Raw genomic sequence first — 13,294 nt, 5'->3', positions numbered from 1 at the left:
TTAAAGTAGATTCGCCCGACCTGTTTCAAATAGGATTGGCGCCACTGCTCGGAAGGGCTATGGAAGGGAGAGCTATTGAAGAGTTTCACTGTATTTCGAAATGTTTTGAAGGATTTCTAACTATTTCAAGTGGCTTTAACAGTTTTCTATGATTAATGATTTCATGTCTATGAGTTTTAACTGATTTAAGCAGATTTTGTGAAAAATGTCCAATGAGTCTCAAAATATTTCTCGGAATATTACAACATTTTTTGAGATTGCAAGTAGTTTTTAAATATTTCAATGGGATTCAAGAAATTTTAATAGAATCCAGAAGATTTCTAGGGATTGTAAAATATTTTTAAAGATTCAAAAGAAACAAAGGATTTTCAGTAATTTCGACAGGTTCAAAAAATTATGAAGCATTTCAAATAATTTCAAAGGGTGTGAACAAAATACGTGGGACATTTTTTAAAATTTGTTTTTCAAAGTATTTTTAATTATTTTCAGAGATTTTTTGGGTTATCAGAGAAATATATAGGAATTTATGGGCTTTCAAAATATCTTAAGGTATTTGAAGAAACGTTAAAAAGTATCAAAGTTTTACAAAAATTTCAAGAGTAATTGAACTATCATTTAATACTAAGGCATGAGCATTTAAGTATAAAAAATATGTATTTGTATAGTTTTTATAGGGCTGGTGAACGTGTTTTAGGCATTAAAATTTATAAGTAATGTGCTTCATCCATTAAAAATAAGTATTTTTGGCCAATTTAGACAAGAATTTTATTATAAAATGAGATTTCACGCAATGCGTATTTAATTTTTAAAGAATTTTTGATCAAATAAACCCATTTTCACTGAGTTGTTTATTCTCTTATGACCTGCCATCTTTTACTTCACCTTCTTTATGAAACTGAGAAATTAAAAAAAAATTAGATTTCAAACTTTTTAAAATTATTCACATGGATTAACTTTTACAAAGTATAATTTTCTTTCTTCAGAAAACATTTTCTGAGGGAAAACATTTAGAAAAAATAACTTTTTTTGAATGCTTTTATCAAATGTTTCAAAAAATACACTTAAAAAAAGTTTTAGCTGTTTCAGCTAGACATTTAGCTGGATGTTCTCTTCTAAAAATATATCTGTATCACCTAGATTTCTAGCTGTTTTAGCTAATTTGCAATCTAGCAATTATCTAGCTAATTTATCTATATTATTTCTAGATTTCAAAATTTACCTGAAACTACTAGATATTTAGGTAACAAAGCTTATATTTTCTTAGAAGACAAAATCCTGTTAAACTACAGCTGGGACAGCTAACACATTTTTTTCAGTGTAGGTATCGGCTGGGACAAGTGAAATTGTTTAAGGCTTCTGGTTCGATTACCAAAATTAAGCGATGCTTGGCTCGATTATACTCGCATAAGGGCATCGTACTGTAGCTGGGGTGTAGTAGTTGTAAGTTTCTTTCACTTTCGAACTAATGCCACCCGTTTAAAAAAACTTGTTTTAAATTTTCTTCTAAAAATAAAGGTCTCCAGATTAAAATTCTACAATTTTAAATTCATTTTGAATAATAAAACTTTTTAACCTATAAATATTGAATAGTTCCTGAAGGATTCTATTTGTAAGGACAGGAAAGAAATTCTATTATGAATTATGGCTGTTTGTGACCTCTGAACGAATTTGTACCAATTTGACTTCATTTTACGCACGATATATAAATCTTAGTTTTTCTGTGAAATGTTTGCAATTTTTGTTAATCTTTGTGAATGCTGAATGTTATTAAAAGCAATCGGACTTTGAGAAACTTTTGATTGAATATTACCACGCTCAGTTGCAGGTGCAAATTTTCAAACTCAACTTCAAGTTTCAAACTTCTAAGATTTAATATACAAATATATTCCAAGCTTTAAAGAAGCTTATTGTTTTCTGAAATTGTAACTTGCGGAAATATTGAAAAGATTCTCCTAATATTTTTTTAACTATTACTAATGGTTTAAGTATGTATTAATAATGATTTTAATTAATAGTTGTACGTACCTTGGCTCCATGGGAAAGAAAAAATGACTGCTTTTTGCACCCTTCCTTCATAATTTTATATATTTGAATTTACGAGAGGTTACAAATCTTCGTGTAAGTTTACTTTTAATTTATTTTAATTTATTCCTTATTATCCAAAAGCTAATGATTAGGCATCATGAAGTTAAAATATGTTTAAGCTATTGTAAATTTGACGAATGCTCACATTTTGAATAGTTAATTTTGAAAATTTTGATGAACACACAGGTTTATACTTTACGCCATTTTTATTGACAGAATTTCATTCCACTCAATCGATTGCTTTTCGATATCAGAAACTCAATTATTTTTTTAATTCGAGGTCAAGGTAAAATCGATTTTATATGTTGACATTGGTTTATTCTGTTCCTGTTTGTTCCTTATTAAAAAACATACATATTATTTTGGAACTCTAGACTAGATGAAAAATGTACAATTACGTATATTTCTATTGCCTTTATATAATATACGTTGTATTCGATGAAATTACATACTTTTATAAGAATAAGAGGGATTCATTTTTTTCACAATCCAAATATAAAAATTAAGGAACTTATTCTTTCCAATATGATGACAATGAATGGAATAATCTTACGTTGTCAATGAAAATATCATATTAAATTAAACATTATTTGTGAAGACGAAAGTATTAAAAAAATATAAAAGTAAAAAAATAGGTTAATTGATCAATCTTTGAGAAACTTTAGTAATTAAATTTTATAATAGTGCCGCTAAAATATGAAAAGGTACACAAAAATGTAAACTGCTCATTGAAGTAACATTATCAATAACAGTAATGATTGTGAAAGGACGATAGAAACTTTTATAAAATCACATCTTTAACAAGTTTAAAAAGTTCTCTGAACCTGCGGACACAACACACTGATTTCAGTGCGTAATTTTTGGTATTTACAAGTTGATTATCATAAAGGAAGGGTCTCAAGTTTCCTAATTTTAAATTAAAAATTTATTTCAAGAAATATCCTATTAAAACACAAGAATAAAACAATGTATTAAAATTTTTCTTACTTCTGGAGAACTATATTTAGCAGTTCTCATGCTTAATTCATGATTACATTGTGAATCCTGCTTAAACATTGTTGGTAATCAATTTTTAACGTATTCGAAACTTGAAACTCTGGCTTAGACTTTTCCATCGTAGACGACTTAGTATGATTACTGAAGGAACTTATACAAGCTAAATTATAGAGGTAGCTTGACTAGTATTCGTCAGATAATCCTGCTACAAATAAATGAAAAATTCGTGTCAGCACGTAATTTTTGAAGTAAAAATTCATTTATACTGTACATTTACTTTGCATTCAGTAAAAAAAATTAATTTTCTTCTCTCGTCGCATTCCCATAATATTCTTGATACTTCACCGGAAATGCTAGTTGAGTTCCTTTGTCCCACGTATATAACTCCTGTTAGATTAAAAAAAAATGGTTCAAACAATTATTTTAGCCTCATTATTTGCATATTAATATAGTTATACTATATGTCTTTAATGATTCTATGACAAAATAGTTCATCTAGTAAATACAAAATTATATTTTAAATATTCAAGTTGTAAGAAATGTTTTCTATCGCATCGTAAATTAAATCTAAAACTGTGAAAAAATTGTTAAATCGTCGGACATTCTATCAGCCACTAAAAAATTTCATTTCCCGATTCGAAACTTTTTTCTTTGAAAGCGAAACAAGTTTTTCCTTTTTTCTAATTTTAATTATAACGAGACTACTCGAGCTACCAAGAAAACTTAATTTCGGAAATCACATCTAAATGCAAATTCTATCTGTCTTAAGAGCTTAATCAAAAACCTTAATATGAGCTTGACAAACTCTTCATTGGATTTTAAACAGAGGCTTCTGCTTTTTATTGAAAAATGAAATTCGACACAAGGATTATTACTTTTTGAGCATTAAAAGTAACGTTTTTTTTATTTTTGTTTGCAGTAAACCAGGTCGGTCATACCAATCGTCTCTATAATTCGAGCAGTGATCGATTCGAGCGAATAAAAGAGAATAAAGCTATTCCAGACCAGAGAGTGATTTAATTGATGCGGACGCCGTTTTATATTCATTCGGACGATCATAATTATTTAAATCAACATCGCTGTATTCATGCAAAAAATGACAGGCACCCTTATTCGTTAACGAAACAAGAAAAAGCTTAACAAAAAATTGTACTTCCAATCAACCTCCTTGATTTTTACGATTTGTATTAATTTGTGAAAATACTAAAATACAAAATACAGTTTCATTTGAAAATTGGGATTCAAATTTAAATTCTTACCTTTGTTCTGGAATTGTATCCTATCATTGTGGTCTTGTGATATGGATTTGTGAATTGTAAACTGACATCCAGAGGCAGATTCTTGTACAAGTCTAGGGCCAGTCTAAAATTAAACATTTCTTTATTTAATTATAGAAATGGAGAAACGTAGAAATGTCGAATTTTAAATTCAAACATTTCAAATTCAACAATTTTAAATAGAAATACTTCAAAATAGAAATTTGTTTATCTGTAACTTTAAAAACTGAACTATATTATAGACTGAAAAAGTTTTAAAATGATTACTAAAAACTCAGTTGTTAGAAAAATTATTATCGTCCGCTTTATATTTAAAGCTTGCAAGATTAATTAAGATTTAAATTTCAAACTAAATTGGAACGAATTAATAAGTTCGATTTTTAATATTGAATTAAACGATTTTAAATTCAAAGCCTTTTAAGCTCAGATAGTTTAAAAATTAAGATTTGCTGACTAAACCAGAAGCCTTAGAAGTGAAAAGCTAAACAATTTTAAAGTTTGAAGTTCAAATTTAAATAATTTAGACGATAGAACATTTCGACATTAAGCATTTAAATTTAATAAATAAAAATTGAAATATTAAGAAGTTACGCATTTCAAATTAATAACGTAAAATCAATATTAAGTATTTTAAATTTCATCTATAAAAAAACAGCCTGAAACTAAGAAACCCCAAATTGAAATTCTGCAAAATTGAACAATTGTAAACTGATTTTAAGATTAAACTATTAAAAAATTAATAATCTTACTTTTAAAGTTTCAACATAAGGAATCTTACAATTTAACAATTTTAAACGATACAAATTGCAATTTATATGTAAAACCTTAGAAGTTTAAAAATGACCCTTCTGTGTGTCACTCGAGCAATTACATGGCATTATATTAGCGGGATTATATTTTGCAAAACTTAAATATTGTGTATAAATTTGAAGAAATGAATAAAAATATATAAGGGAACATCTATCTGGCCCATTTATTTATTTGAGAAATAAGAAAGCCCAACAGTTCAAGGAACCAATGAGAGGGCTAAAAATACGTACAATGTACAGTAATAGATTTATAAACATGTGAGCACGCAGGTAGGCTTTTACATTGTGTTCGTGTGTTGAAAAATGCATGCAAAATATGTAAGAATTTTTCTAGAGACAATTAAAATAAATCAATATTCTTATTAATATACATGACTTTGTTTGCCGAATTACACATATTGAAAATCGATGAGGTATTATTCCTAGAATTTGAGAAGTAAAACATAGTCGAGTTTCTAGAGTTAAACTGCGGTATATTTATTGGTATACATGCAAGTAATGATGGACTATCAATTAGTCTTCGAATAATTTTAAACAATATCTGAATGCTTGTGAATGTGCTTCTATCTTCAAGAGCCCATATATGGAATCTATTACGTAGCGCTTGGTAATCAGATCCCCGAGCAGGGTAAGTTTTGTCCTCCTTAAAAGCTAGGTATTTAAAGAAACGTCTTTGACAACTTTCAATAGCAGCTTTATGCTTTTTTGTATGTGGGTATCTAACCAGTGAGAAAAATAGTATCATTAGCGGTTTTGTGATTTTAAAATGTCTACATGCTCTCATAAAAAAGCCAAGAAAGCTAACTAATAAAATACCTAGATCTCTATATACCTCAACTCTTTCCAGTTCAATGCCGCCAATAGAGTATTTATAAAGCAGTACTACGTTTTTATTTGAGAACGATAAAGTTTTGCACTTTAGAGGATTTAGATTCAAATCGTTCAATTTATACCAATTGCTGAACAAATTTAAATTAGCTTGAAGATTTAAGCAAGAGTTGAGATTAGCAATTGGCAAATACATTTTCAGGTCATCTGCATAAAGTAGGTGATTACAATTCAAAGCAGATGATACATCGTTCATAAATATAAGAAAAAGTAGTGGTCCCAAATTGGAACCTTGAGGAACTCCAGATGAAGGCACAAACGGAAGAGGGGAAAAACCGCCATATTGAAGTATATGATGCCTTTCAGTAAGATACCATGTTATAAGGAGCAAGAGCTTGTGGGGAATTTCCATTTGACGAAGTTTATCAAGTAATAGAGCATGGTCAACTTTATGAAAAGCTTTAGAAATATCTTTGAGAATAACATCAACCTGATCATACTAGACAAGGAAGTCCTTTATATTCTGCGTAAACACAAGTAGATTGGAATTGGTAGATCTCCGTGGAATAAAGCCATGCTAAAATGTTGATATATTTTTTGCATTAAGGGTATATATAATATCATACAGGCATACTTCAAAAACTTTAGAAAACGTATTTAAGATAGTAATAGGCCTATAGTTAGTAACTTCAGATTTCAGTCCTTTTTTAAATATAGGACAGACCCTAGCTTTTTCCATTCCTTAGGGTATATACCACTTTCCAATGCTAGATTAAAGATTTGTGTAAGAATTGTAGTAAATACAAATTCACAATCCCTAACTACAAAAGCTTGAATCATGTCAGGTCCAGCAGTAATTTTACTTGGTAACTTTTTCATTGTTTTTGACACAGTACTTTTGGAAAATTGAATATTGTCACCCATTCGTCGCTGATACGCCTCACATAGTAACAACGTAGGAACAGTAGACTTAGTGAAAACACTACTAAAGTGGTCAGGAAAAGTTTGTACTATTTCCTGAGGAGCTGTATATTCGATATCATTAAAACTTATTACACCCGGTATTCTATTAATACTCTTTGATCTATTGAAATACGACCAAAATGAAGATGGTTCTAACACTATGTTTATCTCTGCTTTGTGCGTAAAACCAGAAAATGCAACTTCAATACGTTTTTTAATACTAGCACGTAGCTTTTTGAACAGAACAAGATAGTAAGGGTTAGGCATAGAGTCACGTTTAGCTTTAAATTTGGTTTTCAATGTAATATTAGTTATTACATCATAGGTATACCATGATGGAAAACGCTCTACGAGTTTATTCAATTTAAATAATGGAACAGTTTTGTCAATTACATCATAAACCTGTATATAAAGAGAAGAAACTGCTTGCTCGAGCATATCACAAAGTCATAGGGATGTCTAATCATTGTTGTTTAGACTCATGTAAAGTGAATTGAAGTCAGGTCTCTTAAAATTAAACCTTATGAATTTGGAGTTATCGACCAATTTTTGTGTGGAATTCTTATATTTTATATCTAAATAAACCTGTACGCTTAATGGTGGATGGTACATATCCTCTGGTAGGATAGGAGGAATAACTTGATTAATTCCGACTTCAGAGTTAGCAAAAATTAAATCAAGATTTATATTAACACAATTTTCAAATAAATTAAATTGCTTGAACTCAACGTATCCATAAAAATAGGTGAATAAAGCTGCTTTATTATCAGGCTTGACATTAGTAAAATGATTTTTGAAGTTGGGAATATTAAAGTCCCCCAGTATAAGAATTTTACGGTCAGAAATTTCGCGAATAGATACGAAAGCTAGAAGAATCCGATCAAAACTTTGGACTGCGATGACAGGTGGAATATAAATTACCATTATAATCACTCGTAATGCTAAGAAATATATTTTTGCCCCAACAATGTTAATTAAACGCGCTGCTTGAATTGCAGCATAAAGATTAATTTTTACGCAGTTGTATATATTTTTAATTGAAAGAAGGACACCACCACCAGTCTTATCTACTCGGTCATCCCTAAAAACCTGAAATACATTCGAATCAAACACCTCAGCGCTGTTAATAGATGATTTTAGCCAAGTCTCTATGAATGCAATAATATCGTAATTATAAATATCAGGAGACTTGGTTAAATGAAGCAACTTACTATTGATACCTCTCACATTCTAGTAATATAACCTTACAGATGGAACAGATGACGTTAGGGTGTCATTTGCTGGGTTTTCTTGGCAGAAAGTACGAGTATTACGGGGACGTCGTTTCTGTAAGTTATCCGGAGATCCTTCTCTCCTCTGGCAAGACGTTCCTCTAGTATCCTCTTCTGCTCCTTGAAGTTGCGTTGTTGCATCAATGTTTGATCTTGGGAAATTCGATATTCCTTTATTGCATCCGGAATCGAGTTCTTTTTCTTCATCATGATGTATACTCGAATCATTAATGAGGCACCTGCTTCTGACCGAAATATGACCTGGACAGGACGTGCTAGGGCCTGGGATCGCTGTCCAATGCGAAATACACGAATAGTGTTAGAGGAGATTGATATAGATGGATTAATTAGTTTAAGCATGTCAATGACCTGAATATATCACTGCTTGAATGAGAGACCTCCTCATCAGTCTCAATGCGGGTAAGTTAAATATTAGAATACTTTTCTTACGTGCATTACGCAGGCTGATTTCCTTAATGCAGGATTCCACATCACATCCTTCTTGGTTAGAGAGATCATGGTGTTGGCTGGATTCGATTTTATTTATCTTTTCTTTAACTTCATTAATCCTTCTGTCAACAGAACTAGTATTTTCACAAACTTTATTTTCAAGTTTTGTCAAACGCATATCCATTTGAGATACCGTAGAAGAGACATTTTCAATTTTAGAAGAAAGATTGTCAACAGAGATATGCGTTTTCTCAAAATCACTTTTTAGTTCTGTGTGATTCTTTTCGTATTCTGTCTTCAAAACATTTTTTAGGTCATCAAGCATAGATTGAAGTTTGTTAGTGCCAATAGTTATCGTACTTCCTCTATCATATCATCCTCAGTCGGGGAGTTTGGTCTAGAACCACAGCAACGTTGAAAAATGCCATCAGCGCTGCATCTAATCTCTGAAGCACACACATTGTGATAGCGGAAAGGACATCCTTTGCATTCTACGAATCCATCATCAAGATTAATCTGTTGCTTGCATTTCCCATAAGCGCAGAAGTTATTAGCATCAAGCAGGTTTTCATTGCGAGTGTTATTGTTTACAGCTATTCTCACAGCTGATTTTATTTATAGACACACAGTTCTGTGCGATCGATAATGTTATGTAGCCAACTGTCTTAGCGATAATGTTGAATGAAACTAGGTTCCACTATATAAGTAACCAAAAGTTAGGAGAATCAAACACACCCAATTAATTAGAGCCAAAGGACAAGCAAAACTTGTAGCAAGTCAATAGAAAAAACTAATTATCTCAGAGACTATAATCATCCATGAAAAGTAGTCATATCTAAAAAAGAACTAGGCACTGCTTACACATCACTCTAACCGATATAACGCTAATAGTCACACAAGAACACAGAATATAATGATGATGAACAGACAACGAGATCGCGCGTGCTTAAATGTCAGCGGCCATATTGCTATATGATTTATTTTGTTTGAATAGTTCAACATTATTCCTTGTTAACATGAAATATAACTGGTAACAGGGATCTATCACCCAAACTAAAATTAAATTGAAGAAAATGCATTATTTTACCAAAATAAAAACTAAAAGTGAACCCTTCGCCAACATTTCAGCACAAAATTTATATTGTTAAAATATAAAGACACAAAATATAATACCACATATTTGGTCACTTTATATCCTAGTAAATATAACGTTAAAAAATTGCAGGTGGTTAAACAATTTGTCATTATTTATACAAAATAATGTGTAAGACAATTTTTATTCTACATACAAAATCTAGCATCATGAGGTAAAATCTATTATGAATTTATTCATCACATAAAATAAAAAAATATACGCTTAGGTAACAAAGTAAAACATTTTTACTTGATTTATTTGAGAGCTTCATAAAAAAAAACTTACGAATATTATGCAGCTTTTCAGAAATGCGTTAGTCTCTCTGTTAATTTCTGACGCTAATAATTGGCTAAAATTAACACTTCAACACTCTCAGAACTTTATTCAACAAAGTAAAACTGCAACTTGATTATTTCTCTTTTAGAAATGTCAGTGTTCAACTTTAGAGTGACCAACCCCACGACAAATTTATTTTGCCGCATGACTTCTTCATTTTAATTTCCATTGGGCAAAAATATAAATCGAAAAAATGTAAATGGAATTTATTCCAACTCAAATAGTGTGACTTGAAAAATTTGTTAAATTTTTGCAGAGAGAAATGCCAAAAACTTGGATGATTTTTATTATTAAAGAAAAAATATATTGTTATGAGTAACCAAATAGATTTCTGTAATGAAATGCAATTTTAAAACAAACTTGCCGTATTTTCATAGAGTCTTCAGTTACGCTATGTACTGCGTATAGTACGCCTCGAGCAATAAACATTTCGCCAAATTTATGGTGATCGATAGTAATGTTCCAAATGCGTTGCAACTTCATCGCAACTGGATCAACCTTCACTACTACAGTAGTATTTGAAGGTGTTCCATAAATGGCCCATAAACCTGTAGACATATATATATATATATATGTATATATGTATATATTCAAACAAAAAACATTCAATCGCGGAAAAAGGTGTTCCATTTCATTTTAAGATTCTCTTTAAAGGAAATATCGTAAGCACAATTCAATAGGAATTCCAATGCAGCGAATATTGCAATCGTGACACTAGCCAGTAAAATCAATATATTATGAATAGTGATTTTTCCAGTTCATAATCTTTTTGGATAATTGTCAAGTTTTCGTGAATTAATTCAGGTTTTTAATTCACTTTTTTTATAATGCCTATCGCGAATACTGAATAAATAAAAAGCTCAGTGTATGTATTTGAATATATGATTACGAAAAAGATATAAAATTTATATCACAAATTTTTACATCGAGTCTCGATAATTTGTTACGAAAAATTTAAAGCTGTTGTGTAATCCAATATAAAAATATATATATAGGCCCTTTTTTGCAACGTTCACTTTTTCTACATATAATTCAAATTGATAATATATCCTATAAAATTACACAATACCATTACATTTTTTGGAAAAATAAGATTAATATTTGTTTTCAACATTTGTTTAAAGAACCACTTTTTCGAAAAAAAGGACAACTGTATTCACAATGCTATTGTATTTGTAATTTTACCGTTTATGACACACCGTAGTGAATATGAGTGAAAAAACTGAATTTCAATTATGATGTGTATTTGTCATTTATAATTTAAAAAAATAATTACCACACTTTTAAACGCGATCTCCAAATTGTCTAATCTGATTTTCTTACCGTTTTCATCGACGTCGAAGTCGACGTAGTTCACATCTGAGGTGTAAAGAAAGTTCTTGGTTTTGACAACCAAACCAGGTAGTTGGATTTTCAGATTGATCATTGGACCCGCTTGAGGTTGATGATGAGGGAAGAGATCATATCTCTGGATACATGGTTGATTTTCCGGATTGTAGAAGAAGGACCCATTGTAAACCACGTGCGCATTTCCCTTGTAATATCAAAATGATACTATTAATTCTCGAAATTACCACTCACAGTTTTAATTTTTATAATTTTGTTTTTATAAATTTCGATCGGGCGCACAGTGTGGCAAAAAAGGTTTTTCTGGATAAATTAATCTAAAGCTTACAATTTTGATTCCATTTAAGCATTTTTTTAAGATGAAACTTAAATAAATGTTAAAAAGATTTATGACTACCAATTTTTTAATATTCTTCTAATAATTTTTCATTTAATGACAAAGTTGACAAGTAAACAAAAATTCATCAAGGATCCCAATTTCTTTGTTATTGCATATATTTATGTCAAACATCATGATATTATAATTATTATGCACCAGGTTATAACATTCATCTTTTCACATTAACCCATTAACGTCACAAGGACACTTTTTTCAACTACCCATTTCTCTCAAACATTTCACTATGAAAACGTCTGTCAAAAAATTCGAAAAGTACCTATCCTACTATTTTCGAGGTCGCTCTTTCCAATGGTTGAATCAAAATTTCATAAAAATATGGTTTTTTACACTATTTTTGCAAATAAATGCAAGAAAGCACGAATTTTTCAGGCCTGTTTTTTTTCTTTTCACATTTTCGATACCTTTTCGTAAGAATATTCAACAATGGAATAGTGTAATCGTGTCCTCGATTGTTATGCTTTCAAATGGTATCATCGATTTTATTTTTATCATAGTCTGAATTTGCAAAATAACGACAAGAACAATGGAAAAATTGATCAATTTTTCGACTAATCTTTTCTTGCGATTAAAACACACTTTTTGTACCGAACCTGCATGGTCAATATAGTTACTATGGTTTTTTGGGTCGCTGATTACTAATCTGCTATTATTTTTGCAAAATTAATTTGCTTAAAAATTTTGTTTAAACAAATTATTGCAAAAAATGTGAATTTTTTAAATTTACTTGCAGAATCGTATTCTTCGGAAAAAATACGTCGAAAATATGTATAGTCAATTTCAATTATTTAAATAATTAAGTTAATATCAGCAAATATCAATTTTCTATATCCAAATACATTGTTACATATCGTTTTCTAGGTTTTCGGGGTCGCTGATGACGAATTTAATATTAATTTTTCAAAATGATATTGTACAAACAATATGTTTGACAGTGTATGCATAATTGTCACTACATTCCAAAAATTATTTCGTGAGTCTGTAATCTAAGGAAAAATTTAGTTATTTATTCTTAGAAAACTTTATTTTATTTGTTGTTATCTTTTCAAACAGGAATTCTATTGAATAATTTAACATATTCTGCCAACTTTGAGCCCAACTGATGTTGCCTGATTCCTACCACGAAGAGGTACATGTCACCGAGGATCATCTTTTTTTTTTAATTTTTTAAATATTGAAAAACATTTTTTTTTTAAATTTTCATAATTTTTTTTGTGTGCTTGAAGTTGTTTACTCGTACGTTTGTTTAGAACAGTTCATGCAAAATTATGCTTGACACTGTTTGCAAGATTTCACAATTCTTACTTCGCACTTCTCGTATGAGCAATACTTTTTGAATCCTGCGTTTTCGAGAGTATGATTTGATAGTTTATTTTCTGACACATTGGAAGCAATTAAAG

The 13,294-nt window shown here is 30.0% G+C and overlaps 2 protein-coding genes across 14 annotated transcripts in view; both read right to left on the bottom strand.

Moving 5' to 3' along the window:
• LOC117171292 overlaps window positions 1-2,955 on the bottom strand; it is a 7,270-nt gene extending 4,315 nt beyond the window's left edge. Inside the window, exon 1 of the mRNA XM_033358452.1 lies at window positions 2,026-2,955. Within this exon, the coding sequence (XP_033214343.1) occupies window positions 2,026-2,076 (51 nt within the window). The 5' untranslated portion in view covers window positions 2,077-2,955. The remainder of the gene's footprint in view (window positions 1-2,025) is intronic.
• Window positions 2,956-3,056: 101 nt separating this feature from the next.
• The window catches only part of LOC117171290, a 178,483-nt gene continuing 168,245 nt past the window's right edge, over window positions 3,057-13,294 (bottom strand). For 11 of the 13 annotated variants that reach the window (XM_033358442.1, XM_033358445.1, XM_033358441.1 and 8 more), the window contains 4 exons: window positions 11,474-11,684; window positions 10,515-10,698; window positions 4,341-4,443; window positions 3,057-3,468 (listed from right to left, as the gene is read on the bottom strand). In XM_033358442.1, coding sequence (XP_033214333.1) covers window positions 3,379-3,468; window positions 4,341-4,443; window positions 10,515-10,698; window positions 11,474-11,684 — 588 coding nt within the window. In that variant the 3' untranslated portion in view covers window positions 3,057-3,378. The remainder of the gene's footprint in view (window positions 3,469-4,340; window positions 4,444-10,514; window positions 10,699-11,473; window positions 11,685-13,294) is intronic. The other 2 variants (XM_033358450.1, XR_004466860.1) reach the window with 2 other exon arrangements.

This window comes from Belonocnema kinseyi, chromosome 4 (genome assembly GCF_010883055.1).
Source record: "Belonocnema kinseyi isolate 2016_QV_RU_SX_M_011 chromosome 4, B_treatae_v1, whole genome shotgun sequence".
In the NCBI taxonomy this organism is placed as follows: Eukaryota; Metazoa; Arthropoda; class Insecta; order Hymenoptera; family Cynipidae; genus Belonocnema; species Belonocnema kinseyi.
The sequence above is the reverse complement of the archived record's forward strand: the minus strand, read 5'-3'. Positions and strand labels throughout refer to the sequence as shown.